The sequence below is a fragment of the Grus americana genome, chromosome 1, assembly GCF_028858705.1.
Source record: "Grus americana isolate bGruAme1 chromosome 1, bGruAme1.mat, whole genome shotgun sequence".
NCBI lineage: Eukaryota > Metazoa > Chordata > Aves > Gruiformes > Gruidae > Grus > Grus americana.
Window position 1 is genome coordinate 40,668,232 of NC_072852.1, and position 13,480 is coordinate 40,681,711.

The 13,480-nt window shown below is 42.3% G+C and overlaps 1 protein-coding gene across 4 annotated transcripts in view; it reads right to left on the reverse strand.

The window, feature by feature from the left end:
* Positions 1 to 13,480, reverse strand: part of PTPRB (protein tyrosine phosphatase receptor type B) — a 69,705-nt gene that overhangs the window by 31,003 nt on the left and 25,222 nt on the right. For 3 of the 4 annotated variants that reach the window (XM_054832717.1, XM_054832736.1, XM_054832707.1), the window contains 6 exons: positions 12,891 to 13,148; positions 11,043 to 11,306; positions 8,337 to 8,606; positions 4,147 to 4,407; positions 1,696 to 1,962; positions 118 to 381 (listed from right to left, as the gene is read on the reverse strand). In XM_054832717.1, coding sequence (XP_054688692.1) covers positions 118 to 381; positions 1,696 to 1,962; positions 4,147 to 4,407; positions 8,337 to 8,606; positions 11,043 to 11,306; positions 12,891 to 13,148 — 1,584 coding nt within the window. The remainder of the gene's footprint in view (positions 1 to 117; positions 382 to 1,695; positions 1,963 to 4,146; positions 4,408 to 8,336; positions 8,607 to 11,042; positions 11,307 to 12,890; positions 13,149 to 13,480) is intronic. The other variant, XM_054832727.1, reaches the window with a different exon arrangement.

Here is a 13,480-nt window from a genome sequence, read left to right on the forward strand (position 1 = left end):
GGTTTGATCCTCCAACCCCTACTCACACATCCCAGTTTGGTCAGATATTGATAGATCATTGATAATGGCTATACAAAATGGTTATTGCGACTGGATTTGCTCAGAGGCTCTCTTTACCTGTTCGTTCCTGGCTGAAGGAATAATTTTCATACTTCCCACTCTTCGTGGTTATCATCACATTGTAAAGCGTCCCAGGAGTAAGGCTGCTGAAGGAGCATTCACTGAAGGATTTGGAAATGGTGAGAGTCTGAACAATCTGGTCATCGTGAGAGAGTGTTACCAAATAACTGTCTACATCTCCAGAAGCTGGCAGCCAAGAAACACTGAGGTAGTCACTGCGACCTGAGTTATTTAATGTTACTCCAGTCACGCTGGAAGGAACTGTGCAACAAAGAGGAAAAACCAGAAGAGCTTTAACTAGCCAATTCCTGTTGTTGTGAGAATGCCTGGAATGCCACCCTGCAAAATAAGCAGTCTGGCACTCCTCAGAAGTTCTGCCCTGACTCCCACTCAGCAGCACTCATCCACTTTTTTGAATACAGTGAAGGAAATTGCCTTTGGTGGCACAATCCCAGCACTTCTAAAATCCCCAAAGATGAGTTATCCTCTCAAATTGCCATTCATCAGTGACAGCAATAACTGCTGAGGCTTGTATGAAGTTGAGGCCCGGAGCAGAATGTGTTTCATTTACAATGCGTTCTCTGACGCCTAGTGGCCAAAACATGACTGCAATTTGTTTTTCAAGCCAGCAAGGTAAGCTCTAAGGCTCCACATTGCCAGAGCTACCATCACTCAGATACAAAACTTACAGAGTAATTACAGGGGCAGACCTTAATCATAATGAGCTGCCACATTTTCACTGGACTCTGATGCACTAAACTGACTTACCTCAGGAAAGGGGCTGGCCATCAGCTGTCAGAGTTAAAAAGATTAGAATATTTTATAAAATATATTTATGTACTTTTTAGTGTTATTCTTCTCCAATTTTTTTTTTAAACCCTGAAAATTGTTGTTTTCAAGGACAACATTGGAGCAAACTGCAGAATACCTGGCCTTTTCCAAATTCACATAAAGGGTAGAATTGCACTGTGCTGTCAATTTTCCCCTCTATCTAAATATCCAAAGGACTGATATTACAGTTCATGAGTCATTAAACTTAGAGAATTTGATGCAATAGTAAATCCTGTCCTATGCAGTATAGAAGGGTCTCATAACGAGTAATTAACCCTGGTGGATATTCTTTAATTTTGGATTGGAGAAAAAGAATGTGCCATGAGAGACTGAGACACGAATTCATCCCACCACCTTTAGGCAACTAATCAGCACACCTAAGTAAGGAGCAACCACCCTATGCTGCCATCTAGTCAATGGAACAAGAAAGTCCCTTCCAAGTAGCGATTCACCCGCCACAGCTGTACATCACTCTCAGGGCATGTTTTTGTCTTCAGTACAGAGTGATCCTGCTGTACAGAGTTCCTGTTGTAGGCAGAGTAATTAGCTCCCTAACGCTCTGTTAACATGAATCTGGACCCACAGTGTGTGGGGTGTGCCTGAGGTCACACACAGGAATTACATGGCCGAAACTCCTGTTATTTCTGAAGTTTCAGTGCAGGGGCTTAATCACAAGACCATTCTCTTTAATAAATTCAGCTTTTAGGAACCGACAAAAGACATACTGGAGTATTTCCTTTTTACCTGTCCTCCCCTCTGAGATCGTTTGCCTTGAAGATATCCCACCGCTGACAGTGGTGACAACAACTGAATAGAGTCCTCCAGGTTTCAGGGGATAGAAGTGGTATCTGTTGGTTTCACTGGGCACTGTTTCATTTTTAATGACAACATTCTCGTGAATCAATAGCACTTGGTAGGAGTCTACATCTCCCAGTGCTCTTGTCCAGTTGGTGAACAAGCTGTTGGTTGATCCCTGACTTGCCACGGTCAGACCGGTCACTTGGGCTGGCACTGCAAAGAAAATTGTCATGATGTTACTGAGGAGAAACAAACTGAAACAAAACAAAATCCCCCAAATAACCCAAGTTTAGTCACACTGAGGAAGTGCATCAAAAGAACATTCCAGTTTGCAGCCAGACTCAACAGGACTAAAAATAATCTAACTGTGGACTGCTTCCTGTCTGATGGGATGTGGTCTATGGGAAACTATCTAAGGCACAGAAAGGTCTTGCAGGCTTTAGCACAGCTTTTCTCACTCAGACCCAAATGATTCAAGATCAGGGAATGGGAAGAAATAGCATTTTATAAATACCATTAAACAAAAGCCATCAATTTAGGAAATCACTTGGGTTTTTGTGATGACTATTTCAAATACAATCTGTGTCTTTCATTCTCCCTTTCCTCCCTTTCCTCTCCTATTTCCCGTCTCTCATTCCTATTAAATGGCAAACTAGTTTGATGAATACTTCAGGCACAGTCATCTATACCTCAGAGAAGTGTCAAACCCTTTAATTTTGAGGGTAATCAAGATGTATAGGTTTGGTTTTACTTTTTATGTCAGAAGATCTGCAGGATATTAACTTTTCTAGCATCAACAGATTAATTAATTGTTAAAATAACATGACATGTATCTAAGTATAAGCTGGTGAACTTAGCCAGACCAAAAAGGAAGAATAAAGAACAGAAAGGAATGGAATATGTAGCACAAATTTTACCCAAAATCTTTTTTTTTTTTTTTTTTTAATTTGACAGTATTTGGTCAAAGCAAGGAAATACAGTTGCTTCTTTCTAAGTACTTCTGCTGGCATGATCAAGCATGACTGAAGAAAAGAACACTCCAACTTTACAAAATGTGATTGCAAGCTTCATCTCTTATTTTATATCAGCCTTTTTGCACTCATAGCACTGGATTAGCAATCATTAACAAAAGCTAGAAAATTAGGTGCATAGCTTAAAAAAATGGAATGTTGATAAAAAATGAATCAAAAATCCCACCTGTTTTAATAATGCTGTCACCACATAGTAAGCTCCAACAAGACACGGAAGTGCCACATTTCTGTGCTAAAGGCACTTTTAGTGATACCTCAGGCTTCACTAGAAGCTGACCAATCTGGGATGCATGTAAGACTTATTTCTGTCATATTAACAGCAATATTTTGCAAGCCTAGTAAGCTGTCCTACTGAAAAGAAGACTCAGGGGTTTAAAATGCTTATTAAGACCTATGTTCAAATTCACTGATGTTCAGTCTTTATCACTTTGAATATAATGCTGACACAGTATCCCTGCCTGATGTGTTTTCAAGCATTGATTCATACTAGTGAAGTGGGACACTGTAACCTTTATGCCTGAATAAGCCTCCTAAAGGAGTGTAAGGCAGGAGGAAGTGAAATCCTAGCTATCTAATCACAGAGCAGAGAAATTGAAGTGTAAGTCAAACTTTTCAGGCCTTGGAAGGAATTACGAAACTTTAGTAAGGACCACTGTCAAGCCATAGGCATGATTAGACTCATACACTAGCAGCTTGTTTTTCCCTGTGCTGTGCCAGACCAGAGCTACATTTTAAGACTTTGCTTGCACTGAGGAATGCTTAAGTCAAGGAGAGTAAAGCACACATGTGGTTTAAAACTTGCACACGTGCACAAAATTAGCACCCTGCAGGGGGTGGGAATGGGACCTTCCTTGTGTCACAGTCATCATCCTAAGTAACAGATACAGATTCAGGAATCAGAAGAGCAGAAAGATTCAAAATACATTTTCAAGGTCACATATGTTTTGTGTCTGTCAACCTTGGAATGTTCCCCCTAAAGCAACATTTTCCTGTGTGGTGGTGTTTTTTGTTTTGTTTTTTTTTTTCCCAGATGATGAATGCTTTGAATCAAGGAAGTGACCTTCCTGAAGATACCCAGTGAAAATTGTTCTTATATGGAATCTTGTGCTAATGTAGATTGATCAGATGTGACATAATATTTCAGAAAACTGTTTTGCCAGGAATTACATATCCATTTCCCTAATACTGCAAGATAACTGACAGTCAGAAATGAGAGACTCAGAAACATAACTTTTCTATTAAGGAAATAAATGTAAATTCAAGATTTTTGAGACCTAGACATGAGTTCATTCTGTTCACTACAAAGCAAAGAAAGTTGTTAATGGTTAACAGAAGTAAAGAATAAAATAGTTTGACAGGATGATACCTGTTCTTCCTACCACTGAAGTCCAGTTGCTTAAAATCCCACTAATGGTAGTGATGGTAGCTGTATATTTTCTTCCAGGTACCAGGTCAGTGAAAGTGAATTCCTTAGCTTCTTTTGCAAGCCCTTTTTTTATGACAGTAAGATCCCTGTCTCCCAGTGAAACCACATAGCTGTCCCATTCTGCAACAGGGGTCATCCACATGACACTAAGTGAAGATTCATTAGCATGCTTCACACGCAGCTGGAGAACAGGCTCTGGAGCTGTAAAAGTACACCAAAATCACAAGGAGAACAGGACTTTGTAGTGAACACACATGCCATATCTCGAGCTGCTGTAAGGGATCTGTTCTGTAAGACAGAATTGTGACAGCAACAGAGTATTTGTAATCAAGAAAAGATTCTTTACCTTTCTCTAGGAAGCCAGTCTTACAAATCTAGTATTTGTGCGACTCTTCCAGTAAAGGGCTCTAACAGCAGACTTCAGCAATGCATTATGGCTGTAATGCTTAGGTTTAACCTTATGTCAGGATATGTATTTTAGTATGAATGGAAATGCAGTGAAGTCAGTGAGCTTCCACTTGAACTATAGGTGCTAGACAGGGATATAAAACATTTGTACCATAAACCAGATCTACACCAATTTAGCTGTATTAAACAAGGATGCAAATTATAGGGTCAGAATGACATTGATTTTACACTGGTTCATATCTCAGTCAAGTTGGGAGACACTCCAAACTTAGTGGTATAAAAGAAAGAATTTGATCAGTGAATCTCTGTGTGCATTCATGTGTGTGTGTGTGCATGAAGGCACAGAGGGCACCTGTTACCTAACGTAGTCCCCTGATGTGATTTTGTCCCTGTTACAGTGAAATACAACTCACTTTCCAAGACTATGGGTAAGAGAAAATTAAGTCAGAACAGGGCCTTCATAACGGGTACATTAGGTACCTGACTGTGGGTCAAACACAGCTGTGATACACTCACTGCTGGATATTATTTATTGGACCACATTCTAATTGCTTAGCTGCATCAATTAAAAGTAACACCATAAACGTAAGTCATTTGTAATGTATATCAAAGTAAGCAAGGTGAGAATGCGCCTTGCTCTGATCAAGCTGTCTAAAAGTTAGAGAAAGCTTCAGGTCTGTAGCTTCTACTGGTCTTGCCATCGTACAAAATTAATAAAATGTAGCCCTCAGGGAATGACAGGTAAGAGTATAACAGAAAAGGCAGGCACAAGGAAAGGAGACGATAGGTGGCCCTATCTTATCTCACATTTTCCAGTGAGATAAGGCTCAGGCTTGAGCCTTACCTGAAACTCCTCCTCCAAGTCTTCTTTTTCTCTGAATTGCACTCATTTTGCATTCATAGAGCAGAACCATTAATGATTATATTGCAATTAGTTTTTTAAGTTTGAAGCAATCGGATGTGGCTTTGACTAACATGCTGCAAAAGAATTCCACTCATGTCCCTGCAGTGTATATAGATTTCCATTGGAAAGGCTGACTTGAACAGGCTAGTCCCATTTTCCTTCTGGAGCACAGGAACAAGAACTAGGTTGTCATGGAACAGCCACACTAACATACAGCTCAGCCAGCTTTGGTTAACACCGTTGATATTCTTTATACAGGCTGGCAAGGAAACCAGCTTGCCACTGAAAATACTAACAATACAGGAAGATCTATATTGCTCTCTTAAGAACTATACAGGGTGCCTACAATCAGTTACAAAATGTAACAGTGAAATGTTGTACATGTAGTGTAATGCCTCAGTCATGTCAGAATGGTGATATAATTCCCAAAACTTTCACTAACAAAACATTTACCACAAAAATAACCCTGGACTTCAGGAGAGCAGACTTTGGCCTCTTCAGGGATCTGCTTGGTAGAATACCATGGGACAAAGCCCTGGAAGGAAGAGGGGCCCAAGACAGCTGGCTAATATTCAAGGGTCACCTCTTCCAAGCTCAGGAGCAATGCATCCCAACAAAGAGGAAGTCAAGCAAAAACACCAAGAGGCCCCCGTGGATGAACAAGGAGCTCCTGGGCAAAGTCAAACACAAAAAGGAAGCCTACAGAGGGTGGAAGCAAGGGCAGGCAGCCTGGGAAGAATACAGAGAAATTGTCCGAGCAGCCAGGGATCAGGTTAGGAAAGCCAAAGCCCTGATAGAAATTAGTCTGGCCAGGGACGTCAAGGACGACAAAGCTTCTATAGGTATGTTAGTGAGAAAAGGAGGACGAGGGATAATGTGGGTCCCCTCCGAAATGAAATGGGTGGCCTGGTTACCCAGGATATGGAGAAGGCTGAGGTACTCAATGACTTCTTTGCCTCAGTCTTCACTGGCAAATGCTTGAGCCACACTGCCCAGGTCGCAGAAGGCAGGGACTGGGAGAATGCAGAACCGCTCACTGTAGAAGAAGATCAGGTTCGAGAATATCTAAGGAACCTGAAGGTGCACAAGTCCATGGGACCTGATGAGTTGCATCCGCGGGTCTTGAGGGAACTGGCGGATGAAGTGGCCAGGCCACTCTCCATCATATTTGAGAAGTCCTGGCAGTCTGGCAAAGTTCCCACTGACTGGAAAAGGGGAAACATAACCCCCATTTTTAAGAAGAGTAAAAAGGAAGACCCAGGGACCTACAGGCCGGTCAGTCTCACCTCCGTGCCTGGCAAGATTATGGAGCAGACCCTCCTGGAGACTATGCTCAGGCACATGGAAAACAAGGAGGTGATTGGTGACAGCCAACACGGCTTCACTAAGGGCAAATCGTGCCTGACAAATTTGGTGGCCTTCTATGATGGAGTTACAGCGTTGGTGCGTAAGGGAAGGGCAACTGATGTCATCTACCTGGACTTGTGCAAGGCATTTGACACTGTCCCGCATGACATCCTTGTGTCTAAATTGGAGAGACATGGATTCGATGGGTGGACCACGCGGTGGATAAGGAATTGGCTGGATAGTCGTGCTCAAGGAGTTGTGGTCAATGGCTCAATGTCCAAGTGGAGAACAGTGATGAGTGGTGTTCCTCAGGGGCTGGTACTGGGACCGGCACTGTTCAACATCTTTGTCGGCGACATGGGCAGTGGGATCGAGTACACCCTCAGCAAGTTTGCTGATGACACCAAGCTGTGTGGTGTGGTCGACATGCTGGAGGGAAGGGATGCCATCCAGAGGGACCTTGACAGGCTGAAGAGGTGGGCCCGTGCAAACCGCATGAAGTTCAACAAGGCCAAGTGCAAGGTCCTGCACGTGGGTCAGGACAATCCCAACCACGACTATTGGCTGGGCGAGGAATGGATTGAAAGCAGCCCTCAGGAGAAGGACTTGGGGGTATTGATTGATGAGAAGCTCAACATGAGCTGGCAGTGTGCGCTTGCAGCCCAGAAAGCCAACCGTGTCCTGGGCTGCATCAAAAGAGGCGTGACCAGCAGGTCGAGGGAGGTGATCCTGCCCCTCTACTCTGCTCTTGTGAGACCCCACCTGGAGTACTGCGTCCAGCTCTGGGGGCCCCAGCACAGGAGAGAGACATGGAGCTGTTGGAGCGAGTCCAGAGGAGGCCACAAAGCTGATCAGAGGGCTGGAGCACCTCTCCTGTGAGGACAGGCTGAGAGAGTTGGGGCTGTTCAGCCTGGAGAAGAGAAGGCTCCAGGGAGACCTTAGAGCAGCCTTTAGATATATAAAGGGGGCTTGTAAGAAAGAGAAAGGCTTTTTACCAGGGCCTTTAAGTGACAAGACAAGTCGTAATGGTTTTAAACTAAAAGAGGGTAGATTTAGATTAGGTATTAGGAAGAAATTCTTTACTGTGAGGATGGTGAGACACTGGAACAGGTTGCCCAGAGAAGCTGTGGATGCCCCATCCCTGGAAGTGTTTAAGACCAGGTTGGATGAGGCTTTGGGCAACATGGTCTAGTGGAGGGTGTCCCTGCCCATGGCAGGGAGGTTGGAACTAGGTGATCTTTAAGATCCCTTCCAACCCAAACCATTCTATGATTCTATGATTCTATGATTCTATGAAATTTTTCACAGAAATGCTAAAAATAATTATTCCTGTTGCTTGCAAGGGAGCTCCCTTTTACTGTATTAATAGCAAAATTAATCTGTGGATTGCCAAGTACTCTTTCTTTTTCATTGTCCACGGAGCCCAGCTGAACATTTTGCACCTTCACACTTCCCGGACGAGCATGCTGACCTGTTCTTCCTGTGCAGCTAGTCTTGCTGTGCAAATCGCCACTCTCCACAATGATGTCCACACTGTACTGCCTCCCTGGGATGAGGCCCACGTCGTGGATGAGGTACTCCGTGGTGTCCTTCTCGAGGGTGGTGTTGAGCACCAGGGCGGAGTGGTTCCACAGGAGCAGGCGGTACCTCTCCCAGTCTCCCGCAGGGGGCAGCCAGTTCACTCGCAGAGACCTCAGCCAGCCACCACCACCGGCTTTCAGCTCAGAAACTTTCTGGGGAACTGTAATACAGAAATTGAGAGAGTAATTCTGAAGTGGGGTACTACTGGTAAGACATAACTGCACGCTGGCAGCATAGCTATTGTAGAAGTACTTGGATCAGTTAGTGCAACGTGACGTGTCTTGTTACAAAGGCTGGCATTCACTTAAAGATAATTTTTACTCTTCCCCACACAAACCACTCACTTTTTCACTGTTGTTTTCTGACATTAGAAATGGGGAACGCTTTTTAGGGCAGGCAACATCTCCCCCGTTCACTTCTCAGATGCATCCCGCAGTTTTCAGTTAGCTTCCCAGCTTTTTCCTGGACTTAAGTTCACTTAGAAACTGTCAACCAATTTTTTAAAGCTAAGGCCAAAACTTCAACCACTATGGGCCAAATTCTGGTCTTAGCAGCAGAAATGTAAAATCTGATGGCTTCTTCCACAAAGGCCTGGTATGTCCTAGGCCCTCCCAGCCGTAAGGCACCGAGGTTCAAAATGAGGTTCATTAAACATCCACTCCGTCCTGTCCTCCACTTCAAGGGTTCTGAATTTACCTGTTCAACCTTCCTGCCCTACTGCTGCAGGTCACACTGGACCACTGAAGCTTTTCTGATTTTCATAGAATAATTAGATATTAATCACACCAAGCAGAGACTGGAAGGCAGATGCAGACCCTTAGGTTAGGATACCTATAGCTTAGTGTTAAGATACCCAGAGATCAGCACTGGAGCCCTGAGACCATCAGCAAACTTTAACTGTAAACCACAAGGCTAGAATGATGCTCACACATTTTCTCTGGCTTAGTTAATATTTAATTGCTCAGTACCTAGCAAAGGATTGAGCGATTTCTACCAGCACCACAAAATACTTACCAGTTTCAGTTCCCACAGGCATACCTGGGTATCAAACCTAGATCTCCCACATGACAGTGAATATAGGAGATGTGTTTCAATTGCTGAGTGAGTGGATAAAAGCACAGAGTGCTTTGTTAGGACGCACAGAAGTACTTGCATCATAACAGATAAAGTTCAGTCTTGTCAGACTGGCTGGACATCATTACACCCTTACGGTACCAAGTTTCAGTCCCTGAGATGTCCATATTCCTTGCCACAACATTCCTCAGCAGGTTCTGTGGCCGTAGGCACCCTCTTAATACACAGCTATGTAGACTACGTTCTTGGGCACCCGGTTCTCTCTGTGAGTTATAGAGGGGTCCTAGGAGTTAAACCCTTTCTGTATCTGTAGATCTGTCAGCCTGGATTTACAAACTTATCTTTAGGCCACAAAGCTTCTGCTGAAGTGACTGTTTTCAAAGCTGTTGGAAAAGTCAAGGGAAGGAATTGCACATGATCAGCACCCTTGGAAATGGGACTTCTAGATTCCCAACTTTGAAAGTTCTGTGTCTAGTTCACAAATTTGGGGATCAGTGGTTTCAGTGAGGGCCTGAACCTATCCCTTCAGACGGAAATGGTAATCTTAAAGGTCTTCTTTAATGGTAGGCTAGACAAACAAAAGAGACATGTATGAAATCAGTCCAGTTTTGTACTTACTGGACATGAAAGGCTTGTCAGGTCTCTTCCATCCTGCACTGAGAATGGGGTAGCAGCTAAATATGTCAAGGATGTACCTTTCACATGAGATGCTTAGTTGTTGATGATAAATATTCTTTAAAATAAATACTCTGCTCTCTCACACACACACACATTTTATATTTTTTGGCCCCGAGTCTACTAACAATTTATGTGTGTATTCTTCACCCACTTATATATTTTTTTTCCCATCTAAATTCTGCCTGGGCCAGCTTGGTGTGGAGAAGATGACACACTTTTGTGGCCAGTAATGCTGTGGGACAATTATGCAAGGATTTTTCAGGTTCAGAACTCATACAAGAGATACCTGAAAGAAAATTATACTTCTGAAAGAAGACAAACAAAACAACCCAACTCTACCCAGACTGCTACATGCCTTCCTTAATCCATGCTGTCAGTAGTAAAGAAAGCCAAGACCTAATCTTTTCCTATTTGTAGATTTGTGTCTGGAGCAAGGGATAATATTAGACCTTGCAAAATTACTTAAAATTCCGTTAGCAATTCGATTACATGCAAACTTCCCCATAATGTAACTCATTTTATATACTATGCTGAGTTGAATTCAAGATAACAAAGTTGGTCACAAGTGGAGTAGTGGGGAACAGTTTTGTAACAGACTCACCCAACTACAAGGTCCAAAATGCATTATTGTTTCCTGCTCCCAAGCTATGCTGTAGCTGCTTTTGGCTCCCAGATTAACTGCTGCCAGAGAGTCAGGAAAGGGTACTCCCAGAACAATATTGTGCTCTTTATCTTATTTTGCCTGGAATCCAAATCATTTTGTCTCCTACAATGATTTTCTACGAGGCCAGTGTAGGCAAAAATAGCATTGGTTACAATGTTCTTACTGAAGCAGAAGACTTACATGTCCTGCCAGTTACCATCCGATCAGTAAACAGTTCACCACTGATTGTGCGGGCAGTAACCTGATAAAGACGTCCTGGAGTTAGCTTGTCAAAGTGAGTCTCCGTGACTGGTGGCTGTAGAGTTTTGACTTCTTTAACTGATCCGAGATGAGATAGAGTGATATTATAGAAATTGAGGTTTCCTGAAGGTCTTCTCCACTTAACTTTTAAAGCATCTAAGCTGTCATCATTAGTCACCATCAAATCTAAGACTTCAGCTGGGGCTAAAAAAAAAGAAAATAAGAAAGACAATAAAATATTTCCACCACAGAACATATAAGACCTGCTGCCTCCAAACTGTTTTTAAAGTTTTGTTTTTAAATGGTTATATGAGATGGAGTATGAATGATTGTGCCTGAACAGTGAAAGGGCAAAGTCTGGTCACAGTGAAACTGAACCCAGCCTTGTTTAAGACATTCTACCGCTGAGAGTGACACCTCTTAGGATGACTGCTCTCATTTCACAGAACAGAAAATCTGTTAGCCATATCTGCACTCACACTAGTCATTTTGGCTATAAAACTGACCAGGCACATGCTCCTAAGAACAGAGATGCATAAATTTTGGTAGAATAAACATTACAGCAGCATTGGAACTATGCCTGATTTACACCAGTGTAGATGGGATTGGAATCAAACTCCTTTATTCAAATGTGCCACTAAAAGAAAGGCATAGCTGCCTCCAATATCTTCATTTCTCAGGCTTGGGACACACTAGGTACTAAAATGGAGGACCATGCAGCAAGCTAGATGGAGTGCTTTTTTGTTCTGAGAAAATCTGAGAGATTTAAAATTTTTGCAACCTGCAACAGGAAAAAACAAAAAATTCTGAAGAAATAAAATAAACCAAGAGTATAATCCCGAGAACAGCCAGTGCTAGGTGACAACAGCATCATCTATGTGCCCTAGACATCACAATATTGTTCACCTAATATTAAATTATGTTTACACGGTGAGATTTTTGTCGAAGAAACTGCACCTTACGTTTGCCAGAAATTAAGGAAAGCAAAGGCATGGTCTTGTTTTTGCTTACATAAGTGTTTTAACCATTGGGGTCTAGCAGGATGTCATCTTATTTTTCTCTTTATGACCACAGAACTCTATTCTGGAAAACCTTCCTGGAAAAAAATTTCACTTCTAAAACTCTGGTTCCCTGAATCAATACTTCTCTGTTAAAAAAAACCCAAACCAAATAAACCCAAAACCCAGCCAACATTCAATTTTAAAATTCTTAACCCGCTTTACCTTTTTTTTTCCACTTCTCTTCAGAAGTTCAGGTATTTCGCAATTCAGAGAAAAAAAGACACAGAAAATATTTTTTTGCAAAACTCACAAGCTCTACACCTCTCTTTCAGCTAAGTAGGAATCATGGAGTTAAACAGTCTCCAATACTGTGAAATAACCACGCTACACACTGCCTCAATTCACTGAAAAAGTCAGGTGAACCTCTTTCACAGAAACGAGGTGATACCAGGGCACTTGGGCTCAGACTGTTAACACCTAACTTTACATGTTTAATGGAGCTGCCTGCATTAAGCAGTGCAGCTAATTTAGCTGCAGACACCGTAAAAGCAAATTTAGCTGCTAACTTTGCTGTAATGGTAACTTAGGAAACTAAATAAGCTTATGGTGTCTCTAGCTCCCTCTACAGACTTTGGAGAGAAATACCTGCCAAGGGTAATTCAGCCACTGAAGTCTGGGAACATGCACTTGGAACAGGAATCATTTATTATTCTGCAATATGTCCTGTAATACTATTAGATTATGGCCTTAGCTTCTTATTCTGTTGCGAGGAATTCTGAAATCATACCTGTCCTGACAGTCTGAAAACTGCTGCTCTCCAATCCTGCAGCCTGGGTTATGATAGAGAGGTTATACAGGTGGCCGGCTGTAAGTCCTGAAAAAGTGTAGGAGGTCAGAGGATCTTCTTGGTGAATCTCATGAACTGGGACATGATTATCCAGTAACACCAGCCTGTAACGATCCACGTGCCCAGAGCCGGGAGACCATGAAGCATGGATAGTGTCTGTCTTGACAGTGATCTGAATGTTTTTCACAGGGGATGGCACTGTTGGAATAAAAACCACATGCTTAAGGCCTAATGGTTATCTCCACAATTTCACCAATTTTGAACAGTTGTACTTTTGAAATATGTTGAAGTTCTTTGGGGTTAGTGAAAACCCAACCCCAAATTTACGTCCAAATACATCATAACAACATGCCTTCATTCTTGGCAAACAACTCTTTCTGTTAGTCAGAGATGTATGTTTTGTTTATTTCTATATATAATCAATAGATATGTACGTATCTACATCTTGCCAGGTAGAAGAATGATATATATTTGTTAATTTCAAAATGCAGAACTGTAAAATACTGTAAGTGATTTTATTTAGATGAACT